General features: G+C 35.8%; 1 protein-coding gene across 2 annotated transcripts in view; it reads left to right on the forward strand.

The window, feature by feature from the left end:
• Positions 1–7,261, forward strand: part of LOC141392610 (pickpocket protein 19-like) — a 13,402-nt gene extending 6,141 nt beyond the window's left edge. The window contains exons 2-7 of one of the 2 annotated variants that reach the window (XM_073965543.1): positions 461–1,097; positions 1,159–1,308; positions 5,972–6,104; positions 6,179–6,232; positions 6,332–6,585; positions 6,915–7,261. In XM_073965543.1, coding sequence (XP_073821644.1) covers positions 461–1,097; positions 1,159–1,308; positions 5,972–6,104; positions 6,179–6,232; positions 6,332–6,585; positions 6,915–6,959 — 1,273 coding nt within the window. In that variant the 3' untranslated portion in view covers positions 6,960–7,261. The remainder of the gene's footprint in view (positions 1–460; positions 1,098–1,158; positions 1,309–5,971; positions 6,105–6,178; positions 6,233–6,331; positions 6,586–6,914) is intronic. The other variant, XM_073965542.1, reaches the window with a different exon arrangement.
• Positions 7,262–19,382: the final 12,121 nt, after the last annotated feature.

Consider the following 19,382-nt stretch of genomic DNA (forward strand, 5'->3'; position numbering starts at 1 on the left):
TTTTTTACAAATTATTTTTTTATTGACCAACAGAAACGTGGATTTTTTACAAATTATTTTTTTATTGACCAACAGAAACGTGGATTTTTTACAAATTATTTTTTTATTGACCAACAGAAACGTGGATTTTTTACAAATTATTTTTTTATTGACCAACAGAAACGTGGATTTTTTACAAATTATTTTTTTATTGACCAACAGAAACGTGGATTTTTTACAAATTATTTTTTTATTGACCAACAGAAACGTGGATTTTTTACAAATTATTTTTTTATTGACCAACAGAAACGTGGATTTTTTACAAATTATTTTTTTATTGACCAACAGAAACGTGGATTTTTTACAAATTATTTTTTATTGACCAACAGAAACGTGGATTTTGTACAAATTATTTTTAATTTGTTTTTAATCTGTTGCAGTTTTTTTTTAATTCTATATCTCTCTCTCTCTCTCTTTACAGATGTTTCTGGCTATTGACTCTAAGTTTGGCCGTCTTCGGTACCACATATGTCTGCATCTTTCTTTCGGATCGTTTCAAGGCTGGCAATTTGCAGTCCATTGTTGACGATACTGGGGCACCGGTCTATAAAATTCCTTTCCCCACCGTAACCATTTGCAATGTCAATCGTCTGAATTGGCAGCGTATCGATGAGGCTAAGGAAAAGTTTCTCCCCGGTGTAACAGATAATGAAACTCTCAATGTTTTTGAAACGGTTATTGGCCGCTATGATCGTTTGGAATTTGCCCATTTCGATTTATTTGCTCCGCTGGAAAATCTAACCCTCACCTCAGTGGCAAATGTTAACTTTTCCTTGGTCTATGAATTTATGACATGGAATTGTGATGAACTACTGGCAGATTGTGTTTGGCGTCATCGTGAAATGAATTGTTGTGAAATATTCCTAAGGAGACGTAGTAAAAATGGTATCTGTTGGAGCTTCAACACCTTGGAGACGGATGAGGGTAGGCAACGTAAGAAGGATGATCCAAAATATCCGTGGCGTACTGGTAGTGCAGGGCCGCAGAGTGCTTTAACCTTAAAGGTGCTCATCAATCGGGATGCACATTATAGTTCTGAGGTGGAAAAGGGGATAATGGTAAGATCTCAAGGAAAATAATATGTAGGATTGTTTTGAATTTGTTTGTCTTCCGATGCAGGTGATGGTGTCGGAACCTAATGTTTGGCATAGAGAACCATTTTTCATACCGGAAAATACTGATACGACAGTTGGCATAGATCCCACAATTTATTTCTATGATGAAAATACACGGAGCCTGACTTCATCTCAAAGGCAGTGTGTATTTAATGTAAGTATCGACATGGGTCCTTAGAGGAAAGCAGCAGTAAGGAAGACCAACAGGGTAAAAATATTCTTTAAAATATCCACGTGGTGAAAAATATTCTTTAAAATATCCACGTCGTGAAAAATATTCTTTAAAATATCCACGTGGTGAAAAATATTCTTTAAAATATCCACGTGGTGAAAATATTCTTTAAAATATCCACGTGGTGAAAAATATTCTTTAAAATATCCACGTGGTGAAAAATATTCTTTAAAATATCCACGTGTTGGAAAAATATTGTTCAAAAAATCCACGAGTTGAAAAAATATTCTTCAAACAATCCACGTGTTGAAAAAATATTCTTTAAAAAATCCACGTGTTGAAAAAATATTCTTTAAAAAATCCACGTGTTGAAAAAATATTCTTTAAAAAATCCACGTGTTGAAAAAATATTCTTTAAAAAATCCACGTGTTGAAAAAATATTCTTTAAAAAATCCACGTGTTGAAAAAATATTCTTTAAAAAATCCACGTGTTGAAAAAATATTCTTTAAAAAATCCACGTGTTGAAAAAATATTCTTTAAAAAATCCACGTGTTGAAAAAATATTCTTTAAAAAATCCACGTGTTGAAAAAATATTCTTTAAAAAATCCACGTGTTGAAAAAATATTCTTTAAAAAATCCACGTGTTGAAAAAATATTCTTTAAAAAATCCACGTGTTGAAAAAATATTCTTTAAAAAATCCACGTGTTGAAAAAATATTCTTTAAAAAATCCACGTGTTGAAAAAATATTCTTTAAAAAATCCACGTGTTGAAAAAATATTCTTTAAAAAATCCACGTGTTGAAAAAATATTCTTTAAAAAATCCACGTGTTGAAAAAATATTCTTTAAAAAATCCACGTGTTGAAAAAATATTCTTTAAAAAATCCACGTGTTGAAAAAATATTCTTTAAAAAATCCACGTGTTGAAAAAATATTCTTTAAAAAATCCACGTGTTGAAAAAATATTCTTTAAAAAATCCACGTGTTGAAAAAATATTCTTTAAAAAATCCACGTGTTGAAAAAATATTCTTTAAAAAATCCACGTGTTGAAAAAATATTCTTTAAAAAATCCACGTGTTGAAAAAATATTCTTTAAAAAATCCACGTGTTGAAAAAATATTCTTTAAAAAATCCACGTGTTGAAAAAATATTCTTTAAAAAATCCACGTGTTGAAAAAATATTCTTTAAAAAATCCACGTGTTGAAAAAATATTCTTTAAAAAATCCACGTGTTGAAAAAGTATTCTTTAAAAAATCCACGTGTTGAAAAAATATTCTTTAAAAAATCCACGTGTTGAAAAAATATTCTTTAAAAAATCCACGTGTTGAAAAAATATTCTTTAAAAAATCCACGTGTTGAAAAAATATTCTTTAAAAAATCCACGTGTTGAAAAAATATTCTTTAAAAAATCCACGTGTTGAAAAAATATTCTTTAAAAAATCCACGTGTTGAAAAAATATTCTTTAAAAAATCCACGTGTTGAAAAAATATTCTTTAAAAAATCCACGTGTTGAAAAAATATTCTTTAAAAAATCCACGTGTTGAAAAAATATTCTTTAAAAAATCCACGTGTTTAAAAAATATTCTTTAAAAAATCCACGTGTTGAAAAAATATTCTTTAAAAAATCCACGTGTTGAAAAAATATTCTTTAAAAAATCCACGTGTTGAAAAAATATTCTTTAAAAAATCCACGTGTTGAAAAAATATTCTTTAAAAAATCCACGTGTTGAAAAAATATTCTTTAAAAAATCCACGTGTTGAAAAAATATTCTTTAAAAAATCCACGTGTTGAAAAAATATTCTTTAAAAAATCCACGTGTTGAAAAAATATTCTTTAAAAAATCCACGTGTTGAAAAAATATTCTTTAAAAAATCCACGTGTTGAAAAAATATTCTTTAAAAAATCCACGTGTTGAAAAAATATTCTTTAAAAAATCCACGTGTTGAAAAAATATTCTTTAAAAAATCCACGTGTTGAAAAAATATTCTTTAAAAAATCCACGTGTTGAAAAAATATTCTTTAAAAAATCCACGTGTTGAAAAAATATTCTTTAAAAAATCCACGTGTTGAAAAAATATTCTTTAAAAAATCCACGTGTTGAAAAAATATTCTTTAAAAAATCCACGTGTTGAAAAAATATTCTTTAAAAAATCCACGTGTTGAAAAAATATTCTTTAAAAAATCCACGTGTTGAAAAAATATTCTTTAAAAAATCCACGTGTTGAAAAAATATTCTTTAAAAAATCCACGTGTTGAAAAAATATTCTTTAAAAAATCCACGTGTTGAAAAAATATTCTTTAAAAAATCCACGTGTTGAAAAAATATTCTTTAAAAAATCCACGTGTTGAAAAAATATTCTTTAAAAAATCCACGTGTTGAAAAAATATTCTTTAAAAAATCCACGTGTTGAAAAAATATTCTTTAAAAAATCCACGTGTTGAAAAAATATTCTTTAAAAAATCCACGTGTTGAAAAAATATTCTTTAAAAAATCCACGTGTTGAAAAAATATTCTTTAAAAAATCCACGTGTTGAAAAAATATTCTTTAAAAAATCCACGTGTTGAAAAAATATTCTTTAAAAAATCCACGTGTTGAAAAAATATTCTTTAAAAAATCCACGTGTTGAAAAAATATTCTTTAAAAAATCCACGTGTTGAAAAAATATTCTTTAAAAAATCCACGTGTTGAAAAAATATTCTTTAAAAAATCCACGTGTTGAAAAAATATTCTTTAAAAAATCCACGTGTGGAAAAAATATTCTTTAAAAAATCCACGTGTTGAAAAAGTATTCTTTAAAATATCCACGTGGTGAAAAATATTCTTTAAAATATCCACGTGTTGGAAAAATATTGTTCAAAAAATCCACGAGTTGAAAAAATATTCTTCAAACAATCCACGTGTTGAAAAAATATTCTTTAAAAAATCCACGTGTTGAAAAAATATTCTTTAAAAAATCCACGTGTTGAAAAAATATTCTTTAAAAAATCCACGTGTTGAAAAAATATTCTTTAAAAAATCCACGTGTTGAAAAAATATTCTTTAAAAAATCCACGTGTTGAAAAAATATTCTTTAAAAAATCCACGTGTTGAAAAAATATTCTTTAAAAAATCCACGTGTTGAAAAAATATTCTTTAAAAAATCCACGTGTTGAAAAAATATTCTTTAAAAAATCCACGTGTTGAAAAAATATTCTTTAAAAAATCCACGTGTTGAAAAAATATTCTTTAAAAAATCCACGTGTTGAAAAAATATTCTTTAAAAAATCCACGTGTTGAAAAAATATTCTTTAAAAAATCCACGTGTTGAAAAAATATTCTTTAAAAAATCCACGTGTTGAAAAAATATTCTTTAAAAAATCCACGTGTTGAAAAAATAATCTTTAAAAAATCCACGTTTTGAAAAAATATTCTTTAAAAAATCCACGTGTTAAAAAAAATATTCTTTAAAAAATCCACGTGTTGAAAAAATATTCTTTAAAAAATCCACGTGTTGAAAAAATAATCTTTAAAAAATCCACGTTTTGAAAAAATATTCTTTAAAAAATCCACGTGTTAAAAAAAATATTCTTTAAAAAATCCACGTGTTGAAAAAATATTCTTTAAAAAATCCACGTTTTGAAAAAATATTCTTTAAAAAATCCACGTGTTAAAAAAAATATTCTTTAAAAAATCCACGTGTTGAAAAAATATTCTTTAAAAAATCCACGTGTTAAAAAATCTTTAAAAAATCCACGTGTTGAAAAAATATTCTTTAAAAAATCCACGTGTTAAAAAATCTTTAAAAAATCCACGTGTTGAAAAAATATTCTTTAAAAAATCCACGTGTTGAAAAAATATTCTTTAAAAAATCCACGTGTTGAAAAATTTTCTTTAAAAAATCCACGTGTTGAAAAAATATTCTTTAAAAAATCCACGTGTTGAAAAAATATTCTTTAAAAAATCCACGTGTTGAAAAAATATTCTTTAAAAAATCCACGTGTTGAAAAAATATTCTTTAAAAAATCCACGTGTTGAAAAAATATTCTTTAAAAAATCCACGTGTTGAAAAATTTTCTTTAAAAAATCCACGTGTTGAAAAAATATTCTTTAAAAAATCCACGTGTTGAAAAAATATTCTTTAAAAAATCCACGTGTTGAAAAAATATTCTTTAAAAAATCCACGTGTTGAAAAAATATTCTTTAAAAAATCCACGTGTTGAAAAAATATTCTTTAAAAAATCCATGTGTTGAAAAAGTATTCTTTAAAAAATCCATGTGTTGAAAAAATATTCTTTAAAAAATCCATGTGTTGAAAAAATATTCTTTAAAAAATCCACGTGTTGAAAAAATATTCTTTAAAAAATCCACGTGTTGATAAAATATTCTTTAAAAAATCCACGTGTTGAAAAAATATTCTTTAAAAAATCCACGTGTTGCAAAAATATTCTTTAAAAATCCACGTGTTGAAAAAATATTCTGTTGGAAATCTACGTGTTGAAAAAATATTCTTTAAAAAATCCACGTGTTGAAAAAATATTCTTTAAAAAATCCACGTGTTGAAAAAATATTCTTAAAAGAACACACGTTGTAAAAAATATTTTTTAAAAAAATTCGTTTTATTATTTCATGCATATATATTTCCTTATCATACTTCCAGGACGAACACCAATATCATGACTTCAAAGTTCTGCAAGGTTTCGACTATATGATAGAGAATTGTCAGGCCGAATGCCATCAGGATTATTTGGAGAAATATTGCAATTGCAGCATGGACATACTTTTTCCACCAGGTAGGAAAATTTTTAATCTACTTTTCCTAGCCACGCAGAATCTACTTAAACATGTGCTGCTCTTGTTTCCACAGGTCAACATAAACCCTGTCGTGTTACCGATTTAGTTTGCCTGGCACGTAACAACGGTAGGTGTTTCTTTCATAATAAACAATTCTATTTTCCAATAACAAATTATCTCCCTCCCTACCTCCCCCTTGGACTAATTGTTATCCTTTGGTTTTTAGATTATTTCCGTTATACTCATCAAGATGGCGCTGAGGAATATGTCCGTCATACCTATACGGGCATGAAGTGTAAATGCTTTAATAATTGCTATTCATTGCAATACATGACCTATGTCCGACCAACATTTTTACCACCGGATGTACGTGGCAATAAATCATATGTGGATTTGGATATTCACTTCCGTTCGGAAACAATGATGGTCTATTGTACAAATTTGGTGTTTAGTTGGATTGATTTAATGGGTGAGTTATTGGTGAGTTGATAGTTGGTGATTTCAGTTGAGTGAAAATGTAGGTGGAGACGTAATTGAAACATTTCAGATTGTAATGGGGTGTTAATGTATTTTATCTTGTTTCAGAATGCTAACTAAAGCCATTTGTTTGGAATTTATTATTTAAATATTCCCCCTAAAAGTATGCTCTTCATTCTCCAATAAACAGTTTTAATAGTTATGATGAAATGTTGACGTATAGGTGGCGTTACGTTATTAAATTGTTCCTAAAACTCTTAGAAGCTTTTAAAATGGGGCTTTCTTGTCCAATCTTCATAAGTTGCTCTCATTATTATTTTTTCTCATTACAGTGGCCTTTGGTGGCATCGCTGGCCTCTTTATGGGTTGTTCACTAATCAGTGCTGTGGAAGTTTTCTATTTTCTCTTCATTCAAATACCAACATTTGCCTATCGAGAATATCAGTCGAGAAAAGAAGAGCGCAGGAATGAGGCCCAGCTGCAATACAATCAAAATATAATGCAAAACAGCAACAACAGCAACATTGCTAATAACTATCGCAAACATTCGGATTACTATGAACAGGAGAAGAGGCGTTTTACCAAAAATCGCATATCAATTGTGGAAACTGTTAATAAGAATAATTTTATTAATTCATATTATTTAACAAACAATAAATTTAATCAATATTAAACAATAGAAGTTGAGTGTTTTTATTTTTTACTAACTTACTTAGCTGGCCCATTACAGAACATTTGTTGTATAGGCCGAACTAAGAAAAGATCTCCAATTCTCTCTGTTTAGTGCTTCCCTTTTTGGAATACCGCGCCTTGTCATCACGTCATCCACTTGTATGCGCCATCTATTCTTTGGCCTGTCAATTCTGCGTGCACCACCCTGTGGCTCGAATTTATACGCCTTTTCAGCGGGTTCATCACCGCCCATTCTTATTATATGGCCTAGCCAACGCAATCGCTGCATCGCGATACGTTTAACTTTATTGATGTCGTTGTATAGCAGATACAGCTCGTGGTTAAAACGACGTCGATATTCACCGTTAACGCAGATCGGTCCGTACATATTTCGAAGAATTTTTCTCTCAAACAAGCCAAGCACTGCCTTATCTGCTTGCGCAAGTACCCAGGCTTCGGAACCATACATCAGCACGGGTTGTATCAGTGTTTTGAAAAGCGTTATTTTTGTTTGTCGAGTTGTGGCTTTGTTTTTAAAGTGCTTACTTAAGCCAAAGTAGCATTTGTTGGCCAAAACAATTCTTCTTTTTATTTCACAACTGATGTCGTTTGTTGTGTTTACGGCGGTGCCGAGGTATACGAAGTCTTTTACTACCTCAAAATTATAGGAACCAACTTCAACAGTTGGTCCACACACCATCAGCGTGGTCTTCTCGCCGTTTACCGCCAGACCCACTTTAGCAGATTCTCCTTCGACCTTCATAAAGGTATCGGTTACTTCCATTACTGAACGTCCCATGATGTCTATATCATCAGCATAAGCAAGTAACATGTGGCTATTGGTGTAGATTGTGCCACTTCTTTTGACGTTTGCCTCTCGTATAACCTTTTCTAGCAGGAGGTTGAGAAGATCACACGAAAGGCTGTCTCCTTGATGAAACCTCTTTTGGTACAAAACTCTTCGGAGAGGTTCTTTCCTATTTTAAATGAAGATCTTGTGTCAGTTAGAGTTTTGCGGGGATACCAAATTCAGACATGGCTTGGAATACCTTTGAACGTAGCGGGCTGTCGAAGGCTGCTTTATAGTCGACAAAAAAGTGGTAGGTGACAATCAGCATCTCTTGGGTCTTCTCCAGGATTTGCCGCAGGGTAAATATCTGGTCAATGGTGGACTTGCCAGGTCTAAAGACGCATTGTTATGGTCGTTGACCATAGGCTTTAGTCGTTCGCACAATATCCCTGACACGATCTTGTAGGCAATAGGGAGTAGACTTATGCCCCTATAGTTGGAGCATACAGTATTATCTCCTTTCTTGTGGACGGGGCACAGTATACTTAGGTTTCAATTGTCGAGTACTCGTTCTTCCTGCCACATGGTGCTAACTAGCTGATGACTACACCTTATCAGCGTGTCGCCTCCGGTTTTGAACAGCTCGGCTGGAAAGCCATCGGCTCCTGCTGCCTCATTATTCTTCAGCCGATTTATTGCTGTCTTTACCTCATCTTAGCCGGGTGGTATACATTCAATACCATCTTCTGGGTTTGGGTTGTGGTATCTTCGTCGTCTTCGCTGCTATGGGATACCAACAGTTTTCCACAGCTCAGTACGTTGTGATGGTTACAACGTAATAAGGAAGGATCGCACCAGATGTGGAGGTGGGGGATTAGCTTTCCTTTTGCACCAGTCTGTTCAATACAGACCTATCTCGCTTGAGCCTGCCTCTAATGACCCGTACATGGAATGTATGGGCGTAGCAGTCAGGTGTGGAACTGCCGAGATAGAGTTACTGAACGTATACATCCCGCCGAGAAATAGCTGTATCTCAGATTATAAGCCTGACATTAGCCCGCTTTTGGAAGGTCATAATCGTCTGGTCCTGGGGGACTTTAATGCGCATCATGAGATGTGGCATTCGGCCCTCGGAAACGAACAGAGAGGTATAGCGCTTGCTGAGCAGATTGATAGCTCTACGTATGCTCGGTCAATGAGGAAAGCTGATTGGACGATTTTCATAGAGTTCACCAATCACCGCTTCAGAGAATTGCCCAATCCCTCTGATGTTCGGGTAGCGGAAAGGACGTTCCGAGACATCATCAATGCTGCAGCCGCTTGCCATATACCTGCTGGTCGAATACCCGAAGTAAGACCAAATTTCCCAGCAGAGGCGACGGGATTAGCAAATGAGGGTGATGAGCTTCGTCGAACTAACCCCGACGACCCCAGAGTCAGGGAGCTGACACTGGAAGTTAACAGGCTGGTCGGCGAGCATAAGCGGAACAAATGGTTAAATCATCTGAAGAGCTGCAACATTGGAGCCGGTATAGGTGAATTGTGGGCAACGGTTAAGTCACTCTCGAACCCCGGAAGGAGGGATGACAGGATCTCAGTCACGTTTGGCGACGTTACGTTGACTGACCCGAAGAGGTGTGCAAGTTACTTCAATCGACTGTTTGTCGGCCACCCCGAGAGTGACAGGGCGAAGAGAAGAGTGCTACGTCGCATTAGATCTCTTCCTGCCGAGGATGAACCACCACAGTTTACAGTGGGTGAAGTTGCGAATGCCATCAGGAACGCTCAAAGCGTTGGGCCCTGACGGAATTTCCATGGTAATGTTGAAACAGCTGGATGAGCCGGGAGTGGAGTATCTCACTAAAGTTCTCAACCTGTCGCTAGCCACCCTTATTGTTCCCGAAGTCTGGAAAATTTGCAGGGTGGCCCCGCTACTGAAGCCAGGCAAGGATACCAGCAAAGGTGAATCGTACTGGCCGATTTCGCTTTTGTCACCTGTAGCGAAGACCCTTGAGGCCTTAGTCCTCCCCAGCATTATAAATAGCTATCAAGTTGCCGATCATCAGCATGGATTCCGTAAGCAGCACAGCACGACAACAGCGCTGCACGCCATCTCCACACATAGTTGTCGAGGACTCAACCAGGAGCGGCCGTGTGATAGAACAGTGATGGTGGCGCTTGACTTATCAAAAGCCTTTGATACTGTCAAGCACTCCACGCTGTTCGAGGACATCGAGCAGACAACCCTCCGGCCAAGTCTGAAACGTTGCATAATCAACTATATGTGTGGTCGCCAGTCGTATGTGGAATTCAGGAACAAGAAATCCAAGCCTCGTAGAGTGAAACAGGGAGTTTCCCAAGGAGGGGTGATATCTCCGGAACTGTTTAACATCTACCTTTCCTGTATTTCGCCCCCTCCAGACGGCATTGAGATCGTAACGTATGCGGATGACATCTGTGAAAGACTGAACTCCTATTTAACCGATCTTACCACCTTTTTCCACGCGAGGAATATGCAGATATCCGCCACTAAATCGACGGTCACTCTGTTCACCACATGGACGGCGCAGTATAGAAGAGTGTTGAATATCAGGGTCGATGGCAACAGAATTCCGACCACAAGCTGCCCAAAAATTCTAGGGGTCACATTCGACACCACATTCACGTCGTCCGCGCATGCCACAGCTGTCTGTGATAAACTGAAATGTAGGAACAGGGTCCTCAAGTCCCTAGCCAGCAGCACTTGGATAAAGAAACCTTGTTGACCACGTATAAAGCGATAGGTCGGTCGGTGGTAAGCTATGCGGCGCCAGTTTGGTCCCCAAATTTATGTGACACGCAGTGGGATAAGATTCAAATTTGTCAGAACGCCGCCCTGAGAACAGCAACAGGGTGCCTCCTCAAATCTACAGTGGACCATCTACATGAGGAGGCAAAGATTCTCCCAGTACGACAACATAATGAGATGCTATCGTTGCAGTACTTGCTCGGGTGTTACCGTGAGAGCCATCCCAATCACCATCTGCTGGCCACCGATACACCCAGGCATATCAAGAAGGATATCCATGCTCTAGAGACGACGGTCCAACAATATAGGAGAGAACCTCTAGATCAACAGGCATATCAGACAGGTTTGAATAGCATTCACACGGACACAGTTGCTAAGACCATAAGCAATTATTGTGTGAATGCAGTCATAGAAGCACATCCCCCATTTATCGCAGTAACGCAGCGTCAGCTGCCACAACAAACCAGAGTAGTTTTAGCTCAATTACGCTCGGGATATTGCAGTCGCCTAAATTCCTATTGGGCGGGAATCGATCGCACCCTGCAAGACATCTGCCCAGTATGCGGCATGGGCCCGCACGATACTAAGCACCTATTCAACTGCCCCGCCAAGCCTACTCATCTGACTCCAGTGGATCTGTGGTTACATCCCATCGAAGAAGCCAACATCCTGGAACTGGAGATAGACCCAGAGCCAGATTGAACAGGAGAACGAACCTACAAACATAATAATAAAACACTGTTACAACAACAACCAACAGTTTTGAAAAATGCTCTTTCCATATCCTGAGCACACTATCTGTATCAGTTACCAAATTACCTTGCTGGTCTCTACAGGAGGATGTGCCTGTACCAAAGCCATCAGTTTGATGCTTGACTCTTTGGTACAATTTTCGGGCTTCATTCTGGTTCCTGTGCATGTCGATTTTTTCACACTCCCGCTTTTCATCTCTCTCTTTTTCCTGCAGAAAAGACGTTTCTCCTCTCTCCTTTTCTCCCGATATCTCTCTCGTGCGCTACGCGTTGCTACTGATTGTAAAGTAGCCCTATATGCAACATTTTTCTCTTCGGTAGCAGCACGACACTCCTGGTCATACCATGGGTTCCTTGGTGGAGGTCTCTGGAATCCAAGTATGGATTTTGCGGCCGTTTGCATGGAGTGGGCAATACTTTGCCATTGCGCTGATATGTTATCGGGATGAGGAGTGCTTTGATTAAGCAATTGGGGTAGCTGAGTGGAATACGCTGTGGCTATCTGTTGTGATTGCAGCTTTCCGATGTCCAACTTCCGTGTTGTGTCTGTTCGTACTTTGTTTGCTACGTTTAACCGGGTGCGTACCTTTGCTGCAACAAGGTAGTGGTCCGAGTCTATGTTTGCACCTCGGAACGATCGTACATCCAATACGCTTGATGCATGTCTTCCATCTATCACAACGTGATCAATTTGATTTCTTGTTTTTGATCTGGCGACAGCCAGGTGCTCTTATGGATGTCGAGATGTTGATATCTGGTGCTGCTAACTACCATGTTTTCTGCCGCTGCAAAGTCAATCAGCCTCATACCATTGTCAGATGTTTCACTGTGGAGACTGAATTTCCCGACTGTTGGGCCAAAGATATTCTCCTTTCCAATTTTGGCATAAAAATCGCCTAGAATAATTTTAATGTCATGCGCAGGACAACGGTTGGGTACCACCGTGGTGCAATGGTATGCACACCCGCTTTGCACGCAGAAGGTCGGGGGTTCGATTCCCCGGGCAAGCAACATCAAACATTTTTCAACGGTCTCAAAATACCCCTCAGTAATGTTGGCGACATTTCCTGAGTAGTTCAGCCTTGAAAAACTTCTCCACAAGTGGTGTCTTAAGACACGCCGTTCGGACTCGGCGATAAACAGTAGGTCCCATATCATTGAGCTAAATATGAATCGGGGTGCACTCATTGATATGAGAGAAGTCCCCTTGTCCCGTATGGGATGTTGTGGAACAATGTTTTCACAGGACAACGGTCAAATGTTTCTTCTAAGCGCTCATAAAATATATCTTTGGTCAGTTCGTCCTTGTCTTCAGTGGGAGCATGAGCGCAAATAAAGCTGATGTTGAAGAATTTAGCTTTTATTCGAATTGCAGCAAGTCTTTTATTCACTGGAGTGATACCAGGTGTTTTAACCTCCGACCAACTACAAATCCGCAACCAAACTCATGCTTTGTGTCATGGCAGCTATAAAACAGTGCGTCACCTTTAGGTGTTGTTGTGACGCCTTTCCCGTTCCATCGTATTTCCTGTATGGCAGTAATGTCGGCCTTGTACTTTTCGAGTACATCTGCCAATGTGTAAACTGCACCTTCTCTATAAAGAGTGCGAACATCCAGGTGCAGATTCGCAGATCGTGGTCCTTAAAACGTTTGCGGGGGGTTTGAGGGATTTGTTTTTCTTTTCATTCGTTTTTTTCATAGTAGGCTGTTTTTTCTAGGGGAGGATTACTAAGCCGACGCCCAAACCCAAGTTTTTAACGTTCTTATGGGTGAACGCGCGGCACATGTAAGCTCACTACCTTTAACGGGTGTTAAAGGCAATTCCCCAGGTGACACCGCGGGGAGGTCAGTGTCCACTTGAGATGAAAGCGGGACCAAGATAAATCCTGGGCTTTGCCATATTAAAGCCGGTCAGGACCGTTCCTTAGTATCTTCAATCCCCTACGTCACCATTTCATGTATCAACTCGAAAAAAGAAGAACAATTTTTTCTTCAAAATTGATATTGATTATTTTATAATCTATCTATATCTATATACAGTATCGGCCAAAACTAAAGCACCCCCTCAGTACATATTTTTAAAATGAAAATTTTTTTTAAGAAAACAAAGTTGTAATTTTTATTTGTATTTTTCATTTTCTTTATTTATATCCATATTAATAGAAAACACAATCAGAATGTATTCAGAATGTAATAAACAAAAGTTAAAATTCAAAAATCATTTTAGGTCGAAAATGTAATCGGACAAAACTAAAGCACCCCCCTATTTGAAGTATAACAAAAACCATTGAAATCAATATTTCGTTGGGCCTCCTCTATTCTGGATGACACAATCACATCTTTTAGACATAAAGGATTCTAAATAATTAATTATTGCAGGCGAAATAATTGATTTTCGGAAAATTTAGCTTAAATCCTCAAAATACTGAAAATCGGAACTTATCGCTATATGGGGGCTATACCCAAACGTGGACCTAGGACAACGATCTTTGGTGGATAGGTTTTGTGACCACTAGGAACCCTAAGTACCAAATTACAGCTAATTTAGTGGGGAAATATGGCTTAAAAATTCAAAATACCGAAGATCGGAAGGTACCGCTATAAGGATGCTATACCAAAACATTACCCGATATTGTTTATATCCATTTAAAAAAGATACTACAGCCTCTTCTGTTCAAATACAAAATCGCTTAAGTTTAAAAATTAGCAAAAGAACGATTCACAAAAGAACGGTAGACGTCGGCTTATTCAGTCGACGACGACCAACAAGCAATATTTAGGATTTAACAGTTGCCCACTTGGTACACGTCTTTTACCATCTGAATACATTAAATTAAATATAGCTTCATTGGAAAATAGCAGTATCCTCCATTTTCTAATCCAATTCACTTTTAGTCGATATTAAAGGTTTCTTGCTGGTCGTCGACTGAATAAGTCGACGTCTACCGTTCTTTTGTGAATCGTTCTTTTGCTAATTTTTAAACTTAAGCGATTTTGTATTTCACCAGAGGAGGCTGTAGTATCATTTTCGGATGGATATGAACAATATCGGGTAATGTTTTGGTATAGCATCGTTATAGCGGTACCTTCCGATCTTCGGAATTTTGAATTTTTAAGCCATATTTCCCCACTAAATTAGCTGTAATTTGGTACTTAGGGTTCCTAGTGGTCACAAAACATATCCACCAAAGATCGTTGTCCTAGGTCCACGTTTGGGTATAGCCCCCATATAGCGATAAGTTCGGATTTTCAGTATTTTGAGGATTTAAGCTAAATTTTCCGAAAATCAATTATTTCGCCTGCAATAATTAATTATTTAGAATCCTTTATGTCTAAAAGATGTGATTGTGTCATCCAGAATAGAGGAGGCCCAACGAAATATTGATTTCAATGGTTTTTGTTATACTTCAAATAGGGGGGTGCTTTAGTTTTGTCCGGTTACATTTACGACCTAAAATGATTTTTGAATTTTAACTTTTGTTTACTACATTCTGAATACATTCTGATTGTGTTTTCTATTAATATGGATATAAATAAAGAAAATGAAAAATACAAATAAAAATTACAACTTTGTTTTCTTAAAAAAATTTTCATTTTAAAAATATGTACTGAGGGGGTGCTTTAGTTTTGGCCGATACTGTATATAAAATTGAAATTTGTTTGTACGTTTGTTTGTTTGTTTGTTTGTTTGTGCCTTATAGACTCAAAAACCGCTGAACAGATCTTACTAAAATGTTTAGGGTACATTGCTACATGGCCTGGAATGAAAATAGGCTATATCATTTTTTTAAATTTCGCGTTGATCTGGAGATATAGCATCAAAACCGGAGGTACCTCCAAAAAATTTGAATTTTGTATGCAAATATATTTTGAAATATTACAGATACAATCTCCAAATTTTGTATGTGTGACGGAATTTGATGTAGAAATAAATTTACAAAATTATATTCAAATGGGTTCAGATTTGGATATAGCTCCCACATACATATATTTTCGGCCGATTTCCTTATTTTATGCACCAAACACGCTATATATGTGCAATTTTGCGGAAATTTAGAACGTGTGATGGATATTGGCCTAGAAATATATGTGCCTATTTATATCGAAATCGGTTCAGATTTGGATATAGATCCCATACACATATATTTTCGGCCGATTTCCTTATTTTATGCACCAAAGACGCTATATATGTCCAATTTCGCTGAAATTTAGAACGTGTGATGGATATTGGCCTAGAAATATATGTGCCGATTTATATCGAAATCGGTTCAGATTTGGATATAGTCCCCATATACATATATTTTCGGCCGATTTCCTTATTTTATGCACCAAACACGCTATATATATCCAATTTCGCTGAAATTTTGAATGTCTGAAAGCAGTTGTTCTAGAACTAAATGTGCCAAATTATAACGAGATTGGTTCAGATTTGGATATAGTCCCCATATACATATATTTTTGGCCGATTTCCATATTTTATGCACCAAACACGCTATATATGTCCAATTTCGCTGAAATTTAGAATGTGTGATGGATATTGGCCTAGAAATATATGTGCCAATTTATGTCGAAATCGGTTCAGATTTGGATATAGCTCCTATATATTTTTTCGGCCGATTTTCCACATTTGATGCACCAAACACGCCATATATGTCCAATTTCGCTGAAATTTGGAGTGTCTGACGGGATTTGTTCTAGAAATAAATGTGCTAAATTATATCGAGATCGGTTCAGATTTGAATATAGCTCCCATATATATTTTAGGCCGATTTCCTGTTTTTTATGCACCAAGCACGCTATATATGTCCAATTTCGCTGAAATTTGGAATGTCTTACAGAACTTGGTCTAGAAATAAATGAGCCAAATTATATCGAAATCGGTTCAGATTTGGATATAGCTCCTGTATATATTTTCGGCCGATTTCCTGTATTTTATGCACCAAACTCGCTCTATATGTCCAATTTCGCTGAAATTTGGAATGCGTAACGGGATTTGGTCTAGACATAAATGTGCCAAATTATATCGAAATCGGTTCAGATTTGGATATTGTTCCTATATATATTTTCGGCCGACTTTGTGTATATGATGCATCAGACAAGCTATATGTGTCCAATGTCGCTGAAATTTGGGATGTCTGACGCAATTTGTTCCAAAAACAAATTTGCCAAATTATATCGAGACCGGTTCAGATTTGGACACACTATATATGTCCACTTTCACTGAAATTTGGAAAGCGTGACGGAATTCGTTCTAGAAATAAATGGGACAAATTATATCCAAATCGGTTCAGATTTGAATATAGCTCCCATATATATTTTCGGCTGATTCTCTGTATTTTATGCACAAAACACGCTATGTATGTTCAATTTCAATGAAATTTGGAATGTGAGACGGGATTTGGTCTAAAAATAAATTTGACAAATTATATCGAGATCCCTCTCCCATATATATTTACGGTCGATTTCATGTTTTTGTTACATATGTTCAATTTCAATGAAATTTTGAAGACTTAGCAGTCAGTAGAAGTCATCACTATTTACACAAGTACTTATAGTTGGGAAGGAATTGACCAAGGCTACAGCTATTAAGTATCATGTCTTTGACAGACTTCTTAAGATTTATGTTTTATTATGATATATCTAAATCATTAGGAATACTTATTGGCGGAAAGGCTTTCGGAGGGGTGTTACCTCCTGAAACTTAAAAAATACCATAGTAGCTCCATAACAACCTTGAATAGGTATATAACTCCTTCATATCTCCTATGTTTATTCGTTAAAATATTAAAAACGTTAATATAATTATGGCATTCCATTATATTCTATCGTAGTCGGGGCAGCAAAGCGCACCGGGTTCAGCTAGTATATATATAAAATTCTCCTGTCACGGTGTTCGGCTTTGAACTCCTCCGAAACGGCTGGGCCGAATTTGATACAATTTTGTATGTGGAGTTTGTAGATCTGAGAATAGGTTTTTAACTACTTTTTATAGTGGTCAGTGGAGTGACCAGGGTACCTCCCACACAAATTTTTTTAACAAAACGTGAAATCGAAGATATTTTTCAACCTATTGTTTAAAAATTGTTTGCAATGCTATGGTAATTATTGCCCTGACCCTGAATGGTCATCGCGGAAATGAAATATGGCGGTCCACAATTTGGTTTTTTCAAAAATGTATAATTGCTGGTAATATCCTTAATGTTAGTACGTGTGTCTTTAAAAGCGCTATAAACACTGGCTTCAATAAGTTAGACACTGCGGTCAACTTCACAATTTTCCCAGTAAAATTCCGATAATTTGAAATGGCACTTGACCAAAATTGCAAAACAATCGATTGGGGAATCAGCCAAAGTTCTTCAAAATATCGAAATAACAGCTTTCAATGCAAATTCTCATAGTATAACGGGAAGTAATGTCTCGGGTGACCTCCCCCACAGCTGTTTTGACCAAAACGTGAAATTTCAGATATTATTAGTGGTAAACATGACATTGGTAATTGTGGTCTACATCATTAGTTGGTGTGTTGGTAGTAGAAATCCGTTGTAGAAAAAAGTTGTAGTTGTAAATGTTTATACCGGGACCTCAAAAACGGGCCAGCAACGCGGACCGGGTTAGCTAGTCTATATATATAAAATTGAAATTTGTTTGTCTGTTTGTTTGTTTGTTTGTTTGTGCCTTATAGACTCGAAAACCGCTGAACAGATCTTACTGAAATGTTTAGGGTACATTGCTACATGGCCTGGAATGAAAATAGACTATATCATTTTTTGAAATTTCGCGTTGATCTGGAGATATACCATCAAAACCGGAGGTACCTCCAAAAAATTTAGATTTTGTATGCAAATATCTTTAGAACTGTTACAGATACAATCACCAAATTTGGTATGCGTGACGGAGTTTGATGTAGAAATAAATTTACCAAATTATATTCAAATCGGTTCAGATTTGGATATAGCTCCCACATACATATATTTTCGGCCGATTTCCTTATTTTATGCACCAAAAGCTCTATATATGTCCAATTTCGCTGAAATTTGGAGGGTCTGACGGAATTTGTTCTAGAAATAAACGTGCTAAATTATATGGATATCGGTGCAGATTTGAATATAGCTCCCATATATATTTTCGCCGATTTCCTATATTTTATGCACCAAGCACGCTATATATGTCCAATTTCGCTGATATTTGAAATGTGTAACGGAATTTGGTCTAGACATAAATGTGCCGAATTTTATCGAAATCGGTTCAGATTTGGATATAGCTCCCATATATATTTTCGGCCGATTTTCCCCATTTGATGCACCAAACACGCTATATATGTCCAATTTCGCTGAAATTTGGAATGTGTTACAGAACTTGGTCTAGAAATAAATGTGCCGAATTATATCGAAAACGGTTCAGATTTGGATATAGCTCCAATATATATTATCGGCCGATTTTCCACATTTTATGCACCAAACACGCTGTATATGTTCAATTTAGCTGAAATTTGGAGGGTCGGACGGAATTTGTTCCAGAAATAAATGTGCTAACTTATATAGAGATCGGTTCAGATTTGAATATAGATCCCATATATATTTTCGGCCGATTTTCTGTAGTTTATGCACCAAGCACGCTATATATGTCCAATTTCGCTGAAATTTGGAATGTGTTACAGAACTTGGTCTAGACATAAATGTGCCAAATCATATCGAAATCGGTTCAGATTTGGATATTGCTCCTATCTATATTTTAGGCCGATTTTCTGTATTTGATGCTCTAAACACGCTATATGTGTCCAATGTCGCTGAAATTTGG

This window comes from Musca autumnalis, unplaced genomic scaffold (assembly GCF_047663935.1).
Source record: "Musca autumnalis isolate F117 unplaced genomic scaffold, ASM4766393v1 scaffold_2, whole genome shotgun sequence".
NCBI classification, from domain to species: Eukaryota; Metazoa; Arthropoda; class Insecta; order Diptera; family Muscidae; genus Musca; species Musca autumnalis.